The sequence below is a fragment of the Monodon monoceros genome, unplaced genomic scaffold (genome assembly GCF_005190385.1).
Source record: "Monodon monoceros isolate NGI ecotype Baffin Bay Population unplaced genomic scaffold, NGI_Narwhal_1 Super_Scaffold_6, whole genome shotgun sequence".
Taxonomy (NCBI): Eukaryota; Metazoa; Chordata; class Mammalia; order Artiodactyla; family Monodontidae; genus Monodon; species Monodon monoceros.
This window is the reverse complement of record NW_021703783.1, coordinates 49,267,509-49,281,584: the sequence shown is the minus strand read 5'-3', so window position 1 is coordinate 49,281,584 and position 14,076 is coordinate 49,267,509. Positions and strand designations below refer to the sequence as shown.

General features: G+C 39.0%; 1 protein-coding gene across 3 annotated transcripts in view; it reads left to right on the top strand.

Moving 5' to 3' along the window:
* GNS (glucosamine (N-acetyl)-6-sulfatase) overlaps window positions 1–14,076 on the top strand; it is a 52,061-nt gene that overhangs the window by 2,763 nt on the left and 35,222 nt on the right. For all 3 annotated transcript variants that reach the window (XM_029205042.1, XM_029205044.1, XM_029205043.1), the window contains exons 2-5: window positions 7,898–7,957; window positions 10,614–10,820; window positions 12,934–12,999; window positions 13,435–13,533. In XM_029205042.1, coding sequence (XP_029060875.1) covers window positions 7,898–7,957; window positions 10,614–10,820; window positions 12,934–12,999; window positions 13,435–13,533 — 432 coding nt within the window. The remainder of the gene's footprint in view (window positions 1–7,897; window positions 7,958–10,613; window positions 10,821–12,933; window positions 13,000–13,434; window positions 13,534–14,076) is intronic.

The window sequence follows — 14,076 nt, the reverse complement described above, 5'->3', positions numbered from 1 at the left end:
ATACATATACATATGTTCCCATATCTCTTCCCTCTTGCGTCTCCCTCCCTCCCACCCTCCCTATCCCACCCCTCCAGGCGGTCACAAAGCACCGAGCTGATCTCCCTGTGCTATGCGGCCGCTTCCCACTAGCTATCTACCTTACGTTTGGTAGTGTATATATGTCCATGCCTCTCTCTCGCTTTGTCACAGCTTACCCTTCCTGCTCCCCATATCCTCAAGTCCATTCTCTAGTAGGTCTGTGTCTTTATTCCTGTCTTACCCCTAGGTTCTTCATGACATTGTTTTTTTCTTATATTCCATATATATGTGTTAGCATACGGTATTTTTCTTTCTCTTTCTGACTTACTTCACTCTGTATGACAGACTCTAGGTCTATCCACCGCATTACAAATAGCTCCATTTCGTTTCTTTTTATGGCTGAGTAATATTCCATTGTATATATGTGCCACATCTTTATCCATTCATCCGATGATGGACACTCAGGTTGTTTCCATCTCTGGGCTATTGTAAATAGAGCTGCAATGAACATTTTGGTACATGACTCTTTTTGAATTATGGTTTTCTCAGGGTATGTGCCCAGTAGTGGGATTGCTGGGTCATATGGTAGTTCTATTTGTACTTTTCTAAGGAGCCTCCATACTGTTCTCCACAGTGGCGGAACTCCTTAATTTACACATAATATTTCGTGTGTATTATTTTCATTTTTATGGAGAGAGTGAGGTCTCTGACCCAAAACAAGATTATGAATTGCTGCCATAGTTGGCAAATAAACAAGTATCAGTCCCCAGACTAACTCCGTCAAAGGATTATAGCACTTGTATGATAGTGGTCTGATGTGGAATCTTGCGATCATCTTTGAAGTAGTCTTTTATGTGGTAGCATCATCTTTAACAGTTCATTGTATTTGTTGTAGCTTTCATCTGTGGGACTCCATTTTTAGGTTTTTTTTTTTTTTTTTTTTTTTGCGGTACGCGGGCCTCTCACTGTTGTGGCCTCTCCCGTTGCGGAGCACAGGCTCCGGACGCGCAGGCTCAGCAGCCATGGCTCACAGGCCCAGCTGCTCCGCAGCATGTGGGATCTTCCCAGACCCGGGCACAAACCCCTGTCCCCTGCATCAGCAGGCGGACTCTCAACCACTGCGCCACCAGGGAACCCCCCATTTCTAGTTTTTGCCCAGGGAACCGTTCATCCATTTCTTGATTTTACTTGAATGTTGTTATGGGGTGACGGACACACTGTTCTTCACTGAAGCACAGGTTAGTATTTTTTAAATCATTCTCTAGAAAAACTGACACTTGGTCAAAACCTCAAGGAAGTGAGGGAAGGAGATGTAGGGGAAGAATGAATACATCATGTCTTTGCTTAAGGCAAAGTGATCTTTCATTGTTAAAAGTTAGCCACAGAATCATCCGAATTGTCAAAACTTTATTTCAGAGCAGCTGCATGTGGGGCCCAGGAAAGCAGATGACTCCTTAGGGGGTTTTTTTGCTTCAGATGAGTAAAGTAGCACATTAGTCATGTGCAAGTGTAAGATTGTCTGTTTCTTAAAGAATGTAGTTTGGCCTTAACGTGACCAGCCACTATCTTTGCTTAGATCTTAAGGATCCACTTTATCATTCAGGTTAGCATGGACGCACACACACGTTTTTTGGTACAATGTGGTTTCCTGTTTGGGACTTGTCTGATTAAGCACAGAGTATGGTTATCACTTGTACTACCATTAGCAGTATAAAGGTTATGGTTATTAATATACATTTGTTACTTAAACCAAAATCTGATTCCTGTGCAGCCCTGCATCATCATCTGGCTCCCGCCTACCTCTGTGACCTGGTCTTATTACCCCATTCTTCCCTTTACTTACTGCGCTGCTTCTAGCACGCTGGCCTTTGTTCTGCCCTCACATGTGTTGCTTTCCTTCTCTGGCAGCATGTTACTTGTTCCCTCAACCTGAAAGCATCTTCTTCTGGGGCTTTGCCTGGCTGACTCAGCGTGTGACTCAGTACTGAAGTTACATCCTGAAGGAGGCCTTTCCTGACCACCTGTTGAAAGTAGTTTTCCCCTTTGCTCTCATCACCTGCAAGCACATGGTCCTGGTTTATAGTACTCTTCACTGCCTGAAATAATTGTTTGTTTACCTGTTGTTTGAGTACAAGGATCATGAGGGCAGGGACCTTCTATCTTCTGTCCACCATTGCCTAGATCAATGCCTGGCACACATTAAGTGTTTAGTAAATGTGTTATAATCACAAAATTTAGTCTTACTATAAATCATATACTCTTCGGTAGCTTTGCATAAATACCAGACAGTTTGACCATTGTTCCCTGTAATCAGCTCACGTAGTCCTTTTCCTATTTATACTTTGCATTCCTGTTTCCCCTGCCTGTGTACTCACTGTAACTCAGATTCTTCATCAATCCAATGTTTCATTCAGCCCAGTGGTTTTTGCTTGAGGATAGCACCCAGTGATGTTTTGCGGGAAATCATGGCTGGTGACATTCCTTCTGAAGGTTAGCAAAGACCTTATGTATCTCTAGCATCCCCTGGCAACCTATTGTGGATCTACTGAAAATCATCAAAGACCTTTTTTTTCCTTTAAATTTATTTCTTTTATTGAGGCGTAATTGACATAAAACATTATGTTAGTTTCAGGTGTACAACATGGTGATATTTGTATATATTGCAAAATGATCACAGCAATCAATATAGTGAACATTCATCATAATGTATAGTTACAGAATTTTTTTTCTTGTGATGAGAACTTTTAAGATCTACTCTCTTAGCCACTCTCAAATGTGCGATACAATATTATTAGCTGTAGTTGCCATGCTGTGCATGACATCCCCATGACTTCTTCATTTTATAACTATAAGTTTTTACCTTTGGACACCCTTCACCCATTTCACTGCACCCACCCTCACCCCTCACTTCCTGTCTCTGAAAACCACTAGTCCGATCTCTGTATCTGAACTTGGGTTTTCTTGTTTTTTTAGATTCCACATACAAGTGAGGTTATACAGTATTTGTCTTTCTCTGACTTAATTCACTTAGCATAATGCCCTCAGAGTCTACCCATGTTATCAAAATGGCAATATTTCATTCTTTTTTATGACTGAGTAATATTCCATTGTATATATATACCACATCTTCCTTTCCATTCATCCATTGATGGACATTTAGGTTGTTTCCATTGTCTTGGCTATTGTAAATAATGCTGCAGTGAACATGGGGGTATATATATCTTCGAGTTACTGTTTTCATTTTCTTCAGATAAATACTCAGAAGTGGATTTGCTGGACCACATGGTAGTTCTATTGTTAAATTTTTGAGTAACCTCCACATGATTTTTCATACTGGCTGAACCAGTTTACATTCCCACCAACAGTTGCACAAGGGTTCCCTATTGTCTACATCCTTACCAACACTTTTTATCTCTTGTCTTTTTGATGATAGCCTTTCTAACAGGTGTGAGGTGCTATCTCATTGTGGTTTTGATTTGCATTTCCCTAACAATTAGTGATGTTAAACATCTTTTCATTTACCTGTTGGCCATTTGTATGTCTTTTTTGGAAAAAGGTCTTTTCAGATCCTCTGTCCATTTTGTTTTGTTTTGTTTTAAGACATTTATTTATGGCTGCGTCCAGTCTTAGTTGCAGCACACGGGACCTTCATTGAGGCATGAGGGATCTTTCGTTGCAGTGCACGGGCTCCTCTAGTTGTAGTGTTTGGGTTTTCTCTTCTGTATTTGTGGTGCACAGGCTCCAGGGCGCATGGGCTTTGTAGTTGTGGTCTGCGTGCTCTAGAGTGCGTGGGCTCTGTTGTTTGTGGCATGCAGGCTCTCTAGTTGAGGCACGTGAGCTCAGTAGTTGTGGTACGCAGGCTTAGTTGCCCCGTGGCATGTGGGATCTTAGCTCCCTGACCAGGGATCAAACCTGCGTCCCCTGCATTATAAGGCAGATTCTTTACCACTGGACCACCAGCGACGTCCCCTCTCCCCATTTTTTAATTGGCTGTTTTTTTGCTATTGTATGAGTTTTTTATATATTTTGCATATTAACCCTTTATCAAATATAAGACTTGCAAATATTTTCTCCCATTCAGTATAAGTTGCCTTTTCATTTTGTTAATGGTTTTCTTGGCTCTGCAGAAGCTTTTTATTTATTCTTTAATTGAGCTAGAGTTGATTTACAATGTTGTGTTTCAGGTGTACAGCAAAGTGATTTAGTCATAAATACATATATATTCTTTTTCAGATTCTTTTCCATTACAGGTTATTACAAGATAATTGAGTATAGTTCCTTGTGCTATACAGTAAATCCTTGTTTTTTAATCTGTTTTATATATACTCCCATACTCCTAATTTATCTCTTCACACACCCCCACTTTGCTAACCATAAGTTTGTTTTCTATGTCTGTGAGTCTGTTTCTGTTTTGTAAATGAGTTCATTTGTATTATTTTTTTAGATTCCACATAAAAGTGATACCATATAATATTATATGTCTTTCTCTGTCTGACTTACTTAGTATGATAATCTTCAGGTCCATCCATGTTGCTGCAAATGGCAAAATTCCATTCTTTTTATAGCTGAGTAATATTCCACTGTATATATATGTATACCACATCTTCTTTATCTGTTCATCTGTTGATGGACATTTAGGTTGCTTCCATGTCTTGGCTATTGTAAATAGTGCCGCTGTGTACATTGGGGTGCGTGTATCTTTCCAAATTAGAGTTTTTGTCTTTTCCAGATACAGGCTGAGGAGTGAGATTCTGGACCATATCATAACTATACTTATAGTTTTTTAAGGAACCTCTATACTGTTTTCTGTAGTGGCTGCACCAATTTACATTCTCACCAACAGTGTAGGAAGGTTCCCTTTTCTCCGCACCCTTTCCAGCATTTATTATTTGTAGGCTTTTTGACGATGGCCATTCTGACTGGTGTGAGGTAATACAGTAATACCACATTGTAGTTTCGATTTATATTTCTCTAATCATTAATGATGTTGAGCATGTTTTCATGTGCCTGCTGGCCATCTGTATGTCTTCTTTGGAAAAATGTCTATTTAGGTCTTCTGCCCATTTTTTGATTGGGTTCTTTGGGTTTTGTTTTTGTTTTTGTTTTTTTGATATTGACATACATAAGCTGTTTGTATATTTTGGAAATTAACCCCTTGTTGGTTGCAGCGTTTGCAAATATTTTCTCCCTGTCTGTTGTCTTTTTGTTTTGTTTATGGTTTCCTTTGCTGTACAAAGCTTATAAGTTTGATTAGGTCCCATTTGTTTATTTTTGCTTTTATTTCTTTTGCCTTGGGAGACTGATCTAAGCAAATATTGCTACAATTTATGTCAGAGAATGTTTTGCCTGTGTTTTCTTCTAGGAGTTTTATGTTGTCATGTTTTATATTTAAGTCTTTAAGCCATTTTGAGTTTATTTTTGTATATGGTGTGAGAAAATTTTCTAATTTCATTCTTTTACATGAAGCTGTCCAGTTTTGGCAGCACCACTTAGTGAAGAGACTGTCTTTTTTCCACTGTATATTCTTGCCTCCTTTGTTGTAAATTAATTGACCATAAGTGTGTGGGTTTATTTCTGGGCTTTCTATTCTGTTCCATTGATCTACGTGTTTGTTTTTGTGCCAGTACCATACTGCTTTTTTTTTTTTTTTTTTTTTTTGGCTGCATTGGGTCTTTGTTGCTGTGCACTGGCTTTCTCTAGTTGCATCTTGCAGTGGCTTCTCTTGTTGTGGAGCACAGGCTTGAGACACACAGGCTCAGTAGTTGTGGCTCTCAGGCTCTAGAGTAAAGGCTCCGTAGTTGTGGCACATGGGCTTAGTTGCTCCACAGCATGTGGGATCTTCCCGGACCAGGGATCGAACCTGTGTCCCATGCATTGGCAGGCAGATTCTTAACCACTGCACCACCAGGGAAGTCCCACCATACTGCTTTGATTACTGTAGCTTTTAGTATAGTCTGGAGTCAGGGAGCATGATACCTCCAGCTTTGTTCTTCTTTCTCAAGGTTATTCTAGCTATTCAGGGTGCTTTGTGTTTCCATACAAATTTTAAAATTATTTGTTCTAGTACTGTGAAAAATGCCATTGATATTTTGATAGGGATTGCATTGAATGTGCAGATTGCCTTCGGTAGTATGGTCAGTTTAACAATATTAATTCTTCCAATCCATGAACATGGTATATCTTGCCATCTATTTGTGTAATCTCCAATTTCTTTCATCAGTCCCTTATAATTTTCGGAGTACAGGTCTTTTACTTCGTTAGGTAGGTTTATTTCTAGGTATTTTATTCTTTTTGATGTGATTGTAAATGGGATTGTTTCCTTAATTTCTCTTTCTGATAGTTCACGGTTACTGTATAGAAGTGCAACACTATATTAATTTTATTAACATTAACTGTATATCAACTTTGTATCAAGCAACACTACCAGATTCATTGATGAGCTCTAGTTTTTTGGTGGTGTCTTTAGGATTTTCTATGTGTAGTATTACATCATCTGCAGACAGTGATAGTTTTACTTCTTCCTTTGCAATTTGGATTCCTTTTCTTTTTCTTGTCTAATTGCTGTGGCTAGGGCTTCCAATGCTACATTGAATAAAAATGGCAAGAGTGGGCATCCTTGTCTTATTCCTGATTCTAGAGGAAAAACTTTCATTTTTTCACTGTTGAGTAGGATATTAGCTGTGGACTTGTTATATATGGCCTTTATTATGTTGAGGCACATTCCCTCTATATCCACTTTGAGAGTTTTTATCATAAATGGATGTTGAATTTTGTCACATGAGTTTTCAAAATTCCTGAATAAGTTAGAATTCTCTAGCTAATGGATTACTTAGGTTTTCTATCATCTGTATAAAACAATGGGGATAACTTTTTTTACAGTATTGAAAATGACCCTCTTATTAACATGGTTATGTATTTGGGTTATTAGTCTTTAAGAAGTTATTGCACAACCAAATACACTTAAAACTGTGTTCAGTATGGTCTCAGCTTTCACAGGAACTTCAGAATCGTTATGAACTGACTCATAATACAACTGAAATAAGTTTCTTCACATCATCCTTTCTTGCTGTCTGGAATCTCGATAAAGATCGTTAGTATTTTTTATTGTTATTACTTATATCTAAGTGACCATCTTCATACTTTTTATCCTTGCTGTAGGATTTGAAACTAGTTGTTCTCTCTACTTGTCAGGATGTTAAGTTTTGAGCAAAAGATGAAAAGCAAGGATATAAACGAAATAATTTTCTGACTAGTCTTTTGCTTGACAAGGTTTTCTGTATATGTGTTTGCCACTTAGTTCAAGTCTTTGCCTGAGGTGGTGGTTGGTCTAGTGCAGAGGGCCATGAGCTTATAGTCAAAAAGCGTGCATCTGGGCTTCACCACCGAGCGCCTGATACTTGAGTTAGTGTCGGGGCCTTGTCTGGCTTTCAGAACCTAAGTGTTGTTTTATTTCTGTTTTAAAGGATGGAAGGCTCCTTTCATATCATTTTCCATATCGTGCTTCTAAAGATGAATTAATAGAGGTAGATCTGCCCCACCTGTTTGTAAGGCAGCTGGTGACAAATAAGAGAAGGGCACCAAAATTTCATTACATTGAAATCAACATTGCTAGAATAATGCCATCAGCTGTGAACTTTCCCTTCCTGCAAGCATTACAACTCCCTGAACTTTTGCACAGGACATAACTGACTGTAACCAAACTTGTTTGATTCATCTCCAGAATCACATGGGACACTTGGCTGTTCCTTAGTGTAAGATAGAGCTGATCATTTGGGAATAAAAGGTTGAGAGTAAGGTACAAAAAAACACGAATTTTGTTCTGTGTGTTTTAGTTTATTGGAAGAAATTGTTCAACAGATAACTGTTTACTTTACAGACACCACTAAAGAAAACCAAGGCTCTCATTGGAGGGATGGGGATGACTTTCTCCAGTGCTGTAAGTTTTGAAGCTGATTTAATTTTGTTACACTTTAATTGTGTTTATGTTCTAAGAAGAAACACTTTCTTTTGGGTCATCTACTGTAATTTCTGTGGTTTTTTTCTAATTAAATGCCTGATCTGAGGGAAGGAGTCTATTTAATGTAATATAGATTTGTTTAGTTGAAATATTACTTCTTAACAATTGAAGATTAATTACAGGTATTTTGTAAGCCATTCTCATCTACAACTCAGAAGTAGAGAAGTTTATTTAAAACTTCACTGTTTGAGGTTTGAAAATGGATTGTAGGAAACGGTTAACATTTGTACTGTGTAAATTGAGTTCCATGGTAAAAGCTTGCAGGCTACTCTGCAAAACCCAATTAACCCTGATAGCCAAACCTAACGAAGATAATAGCAGCAAAATGAAAGAAACCCAACAACAGCTGTGTGTACGTGTGTGTGTACATATATGTAAATACAAATATATGTGTATATGTACACGTGTAAACATAAATACAAAGATCCAAAGTAAAATACTGACAAATCAAATTCAGGAACCATGCTCATAACCGAGTCAGTGGTAGCCCAGCTTAAGATGGGGAAATCCACTGAACAGCAGCTTGTGTTGTGGCTAAGAGCAGACTCTGGAACCAGATCACCCTGTTTTGAATGTTGTCTCTGCCTCTCTCCTAGCTGTGCGACCTTGGGGAACTTATTAACCTTTTTGGCCTTTGGTTTCCCCATTTGTAAATAGGGATACTAAAACCTGTCTCGGAGGTTAAATGGATTGTTACATGTAAAGCAAGCATTTATATCAGTGCCTAACTTAGAGTAAGTACCACTACATAATGGTGGTTATTATATTGTTCACCAGCATATCAGTGGTTAAAAGGAGGAAAATTAGATACTTATCTCACTGGATGCTTGAAAGTCCTCTGAAATGTCGGCATCCTTTCCTTGTAACTTATTAAACTGTTACATCCGTACTATGACGAGTATTTCAAACAAATAGCACAACTTACGGTTAAGGTTAAAGTCTCAGAGCACTGCTGTTAGGGAAGAGACAAGGGCCCAATATCTCTCACTTAATGTTCTTCTGAACTGTCCAGTCATTGGCATAAGTCTTGTGGAATTCAGAGTACTTGTGGAATTCAGTACTTGTGGAATAAAAGTACTGGAAAAAGACAAAAATTGTTATTTCCACTTGTCTGGATTTTCTGCCTAGAAAACATAGAGTTGTTGGAAAACTTTTTAAATTAATAGAATTTAGTAAGGTAGAAATGAAAAAATAGAAGTAACTTTCTTCCATATGACTAGTTAGAAAAACATGGGGGAGAGAAGATCCCACTTATACAGCAGGAAAATATAGACTCTAGGAATAGCTGGTGGTGGCCAGTAATGGTTAAGACCTATAAATGTAGTTACAAAATTTTGTGAGTGATAAAGTATTGGGTTGGCCAAAAAGTTCATTACAGGTGATGTTACGGAAAAACCCGAACGCACTTTTTGGCCAACCCAATACTTCATACATAGATATGCACATCATTTTGAGTGGAAAGACGCAAGATTATAAAATGCTTATTCTAATCAGAATCCCAGCAAGATTTTTTTTAGGCTGAATTAAGTGATTCAAAAGTTATCTGGAATAATAAATAGGTTAGAATAATCAAGGTAAAATGTTTAAAGGAAGAGATTTCCCTACTGGATACTAAATGTAAGATCCAGTGAGCAGTGTGGCATTGGCCAAAAAATAGGTCAGGAAATATAAAAGCGAGAGAATTAAAAGAGTTGCCAATGTGAAAATTATAAAAGTCAAACATGTAACAAACTCAAAAAGCAAAAGTAAAAAAACGGGAAGTATTTGTAACATGATTGAATCCTTCCTTAACTCAAATTTTATGTCACAAGAGGGGAAAATGTGCAAAGCACATGAACAAACCATTCACATGAACACAGTTGGTCAGTATGCATGAGGAGAATGTTCATCCTCACCGGTATTTAAAAATGCCAAATCCAGTTTGAAAGGCCAAAGAAATGCTAAGTATTTCAAAGGGATAATATGTAATTCTGGCAAGGGCGTGCTCAAATGAGCATTCCCTCCCTGCTGGTGCGAGTATAAGCTACTATTACCCTTCTGTAAAGTGGATCGGTGATGAGTATTAAGACCTAGACAAACATTGGGTTGAATAGGATAATTCTGTTGATCACAGGAGCTAATAGCATAATTAGAGTAGGAAAAAAAATTTGTGTCCAGTGTATAAAGTGATGCAAAAAATGTATAAAGCCACAGATCAGCCTGAAAATGAACCTCTACTTCTCTGCCACATTAGATTCAAGTAGTATTCTTTATCTTTGTTCAAGACCTAGCTCCCACCATGCTGTATTCCTTGCATGTAAATATTTCTTTGGCAGATGAAATTAGAACTTTAGGTTATCCTGTAGAAAGAAACCAGCTGAAAAAGAAATGTTTCCTGGGTTCTATCTGCTTTACTGTCTCCACTAGGGGACTTAAAGCAGCTCTGAAATGTGTCATGTATAAAGAAAACCTCTATTCCATGGGAGACTAGAAATTTGACTTCAGAGCATTGAGCAGCTTGCTTTCTGTTTAGAAATGATGAGAAATCCATCTGTCTTGTGTAACTTTGCCTTTTTTGCTTCTCTTCCATTTGTAGTATGTGCCAAGCGCTCTTTGCTGTCCAAGCCGAGCCAGTATCCTGACAGGGAAGTACCCACATAACCATCACGTCGTTAACAACACTTTGGAGGGAAACTGCAGTAGTAAGTCTTGGCAGAAGATCCAAGAACCAGATACTTTCCCAGCAATTCTCAGATCAATGTGTGGTTATCAAACGTTTTTTGCAGGGAAATACTTAAATGAGGTATGTTGAATGATCTAATTATTCCCGTTCTTTCTTTTTAAAAAACAGCTTCTTGAATGTGAATTAGTATGATTCATGTTAATTGTTTTTTAATTAGCATCCGTTCAAGTCATGTTAAACGGTTTTTGGTATATGTTGTTTTCTCTTAATCTGCCTGTTAAACCAGAACTTACATGAACGTATTTACATGATTTGGGCACTGTGGTTATTCTTTCTTTAAATAGTCTCTGGAGCATTTGTTTAAAAATTGTCTTAGGACTGCTGTGGTCTGATGCATATTCCCCCTTTTCCTCAAGAATTCTGCTTGTCCTTTGGCTGTCATGGTATCTTTGTTTCCATTTCCCCCTTTATCAGGAGTGGAGTGAAGAATTTTTTCCTCTGGGCATCTTTTCCTGAATTATAGCAGCTTAATGGTTAACCCACTTTCTGAAAACTGGGAGCAGATTGTGGAGAGATCAGTGATGAAGGAAAAGCACGCAGAGCCTGAGACATTCAGACCATTGAAGCATGTGGCTGAGTGGTTAGTGTGCTGGCCTTGAGGGCCTGGATGGAGGGAGGCCTCACTGTGACCTGCCAAAGCCAGATTTCAGGGCCTCGGGTCCACCACATTGGCCTTAGCATTTAGTCGAAGTTCAGGCTTAAAAGAAATAATGAGTTTGAGAGTGTTTGGGGTTATCTCTTAAAATAAAACTGGGGATTCAGGACAAAGAGAAGATGCACGTTTTCTTATGTACTTCATCTGTGGTTGCTAGAGATCTTAATATCTGATCTGAATTTTGTTAATTCTCCCCCTCCCCACAACAGTTGGGGGATTTGCAGCCTTGTGGATTTGATGAAAAATGAGTCAGTTTGAAAAGAATCATGAGCACTGTGATGGGTTAAAGCTATAGGTCATAAAGAGACCTTACACTGCTTTGCATGTTGAAAGTCATCTAACATATACAAAATTAGAAATTCTTCAAAATACAAAGACTTAGGGGACTTCCCTGGCGGTCCAGCGGTTAAAATTCTGTGCTTCCAATGCAGGGGGCACGGGTTCGATCCCTGGTCGGGGAACTAAGATCCCACGTGTCGTAGACACAGCCAAAAATAATAATAATAATAACAAAGATTTAGTTCTTAGAGGCACTGCCTTAAATGGGCAGTATTAAGCCTTGTCGAGATAAAATGGGATGATTCTGTGGTCTCTTCACTTAATTCATCTCATCAGATAAATTGAGTCCAAAAGTAGACTTCACCAGCAGGACAGCTGAAGTGATAGGCTGGTAGCTTGTAGTCTGATGATTTGGGCTGTTAGCCACAAGGTTGGCTGGACCATTCAGTCTAGGCCATCAGTAGCTCAGCAAATGAGCCATGTGGCCTAAGCTATGTGGCCTTTCCCTGTAAAGGGCCAGAAGTCAATATTTCAGGCTTTGCAGGCCATATGTCTCTATAGTGACTCTACAGTTCTGCTGTTGTAGCAGGAAAGCAGCCACAGACTTACATAAACCAATGAGTGTGCCTGTGTTCCAGTAAAACCTCACCGTGACTGAAATTTCAATCTTATGCAACTTGTCACAAAAATATTCCTCTTTTGATTTTTTTTTTTTTTTTTTTTGGTGGTACGCGGACCTCTCACTGCTGTGGCCTCTCCCGTTGCAGAGCACAGGCTCCAGACGCGCAGGCTCAGCAGCCATGGCTCACGGGCCCAGCCGCTCCGCGGCATGTGGGATCTTCCCGGACCGGGGCACGAACCCGTGTCCCCTGCATCGGCAGGCGGACTCTCAACCACTGCGCCACCAGGGAAGCCCTGATTGTTTTTTTTTTTATTCAAGTATAGTTGATTTTGATTGGTGTTTATATTTTTTAATGTTTGGAAGAAAATTCTTAGCTTGCTGGCCCCACAGAACAGTAGGCAGGCTAGATTTGGCCTGCAGCCATAGTTTGCCAACTCCTGCTTCAGAAGTTCCTAGTACAATAGTGTTCTTTACTTTTTGACTGTTATGTGTTTGAGGAGATTGAGCACCTACCATGTTTCAGGCACTGATCTAAAAAGATTCTGAAAGTTTCCTGTTTCCTTCTGGTCTGGTCACGTCCGAAGGACTTCTAATGCGCTGCCTGTTTTGCTTTGCAGTATGGAGCCCCAGATGCAGGTGGACTAGCACACGTTCCTCTGGGCTGGAGTTACTGGTATGCCTTGGTGAGTGATTAATGAAGTCAGCGGCAATTCCGCACAGCCCTGCAGATGCTATTTACTTTCTGCTGTAGCTCTGATGTTGACATTATTTGGTTTGCTTTTACGATTGACCATTTTGTCTCCTTAAAAGAAAGTCTGTTGATTTGTGAGTCACTCTGTTTGTGGGATACTTTTCTTGCATTCCACAAGGTTTAGCAACATATTTTGCGTTCTACCGGATCCATTTCTGGCTTTTTAAACTAGGACATATTATTGAAACTCTGCTAGTAGTTAATAAAACCCTAGTCATAAAGTCCAATTCAATATTGACTTGAGCAATTACCTTTTTTTTTTTGTCTTACCACTATTTAAACAGAGTATAGTTTAGCCCAGCATGGTTTCCAACTTTCATTTTGTGTGCTGACCTCATAAAAAATCTTACTTTCCTCTCTTTAATAGGAAAAGAATTCTAAATACTATAATTATACCCTCTCTATCAATGGGAAGGCACGGAAGCATGGTGAAAACTACAGTGTGGACTACCTGACAGATGTTTTGGTGAGTTACTGAAGCTCTGTCCTTGCACTTTAGCTCATGTTTAATTAAACTCTCTGCCTAGAAAATCTTTACTTGTATTTGTTAATGTTGGGTAACATGAATAATAACTTGGTCTAACCGCCAAATAATATTTCCAACTGATTAAAATAAAAACTCCTGAGGGTGTTTTTCTTTGTAATTAAGCCAGGCTCAGATCTAATGTTCTTGAAATTCCAGCAGAAAATCCCTTTTCCAAAGGGTAATCTCTAAGACTATAGAGATTACTTCGAAGAGGTTTTACTTTGTAGGGGTTCCTACTCTTGATCCCAGTTTTACTCACAAGCTACAAGATGGCAGCTTCATCATGAGGGTGGCGGGATAGGGATAGGGGAGTTCTTCAGGCATTGTATATTATACATAAAAAATACTGAAATTGGGACGGGAATTTGGGACTGTCCTTTCCTGTCTAAGATGTATCTAATGACAGCCCCCCGCCCCATAGGGCATTCATTCACCAAGTACTTCAGCACCCATTATAGCAGGTGTTCAGCAGTAAATGAAACA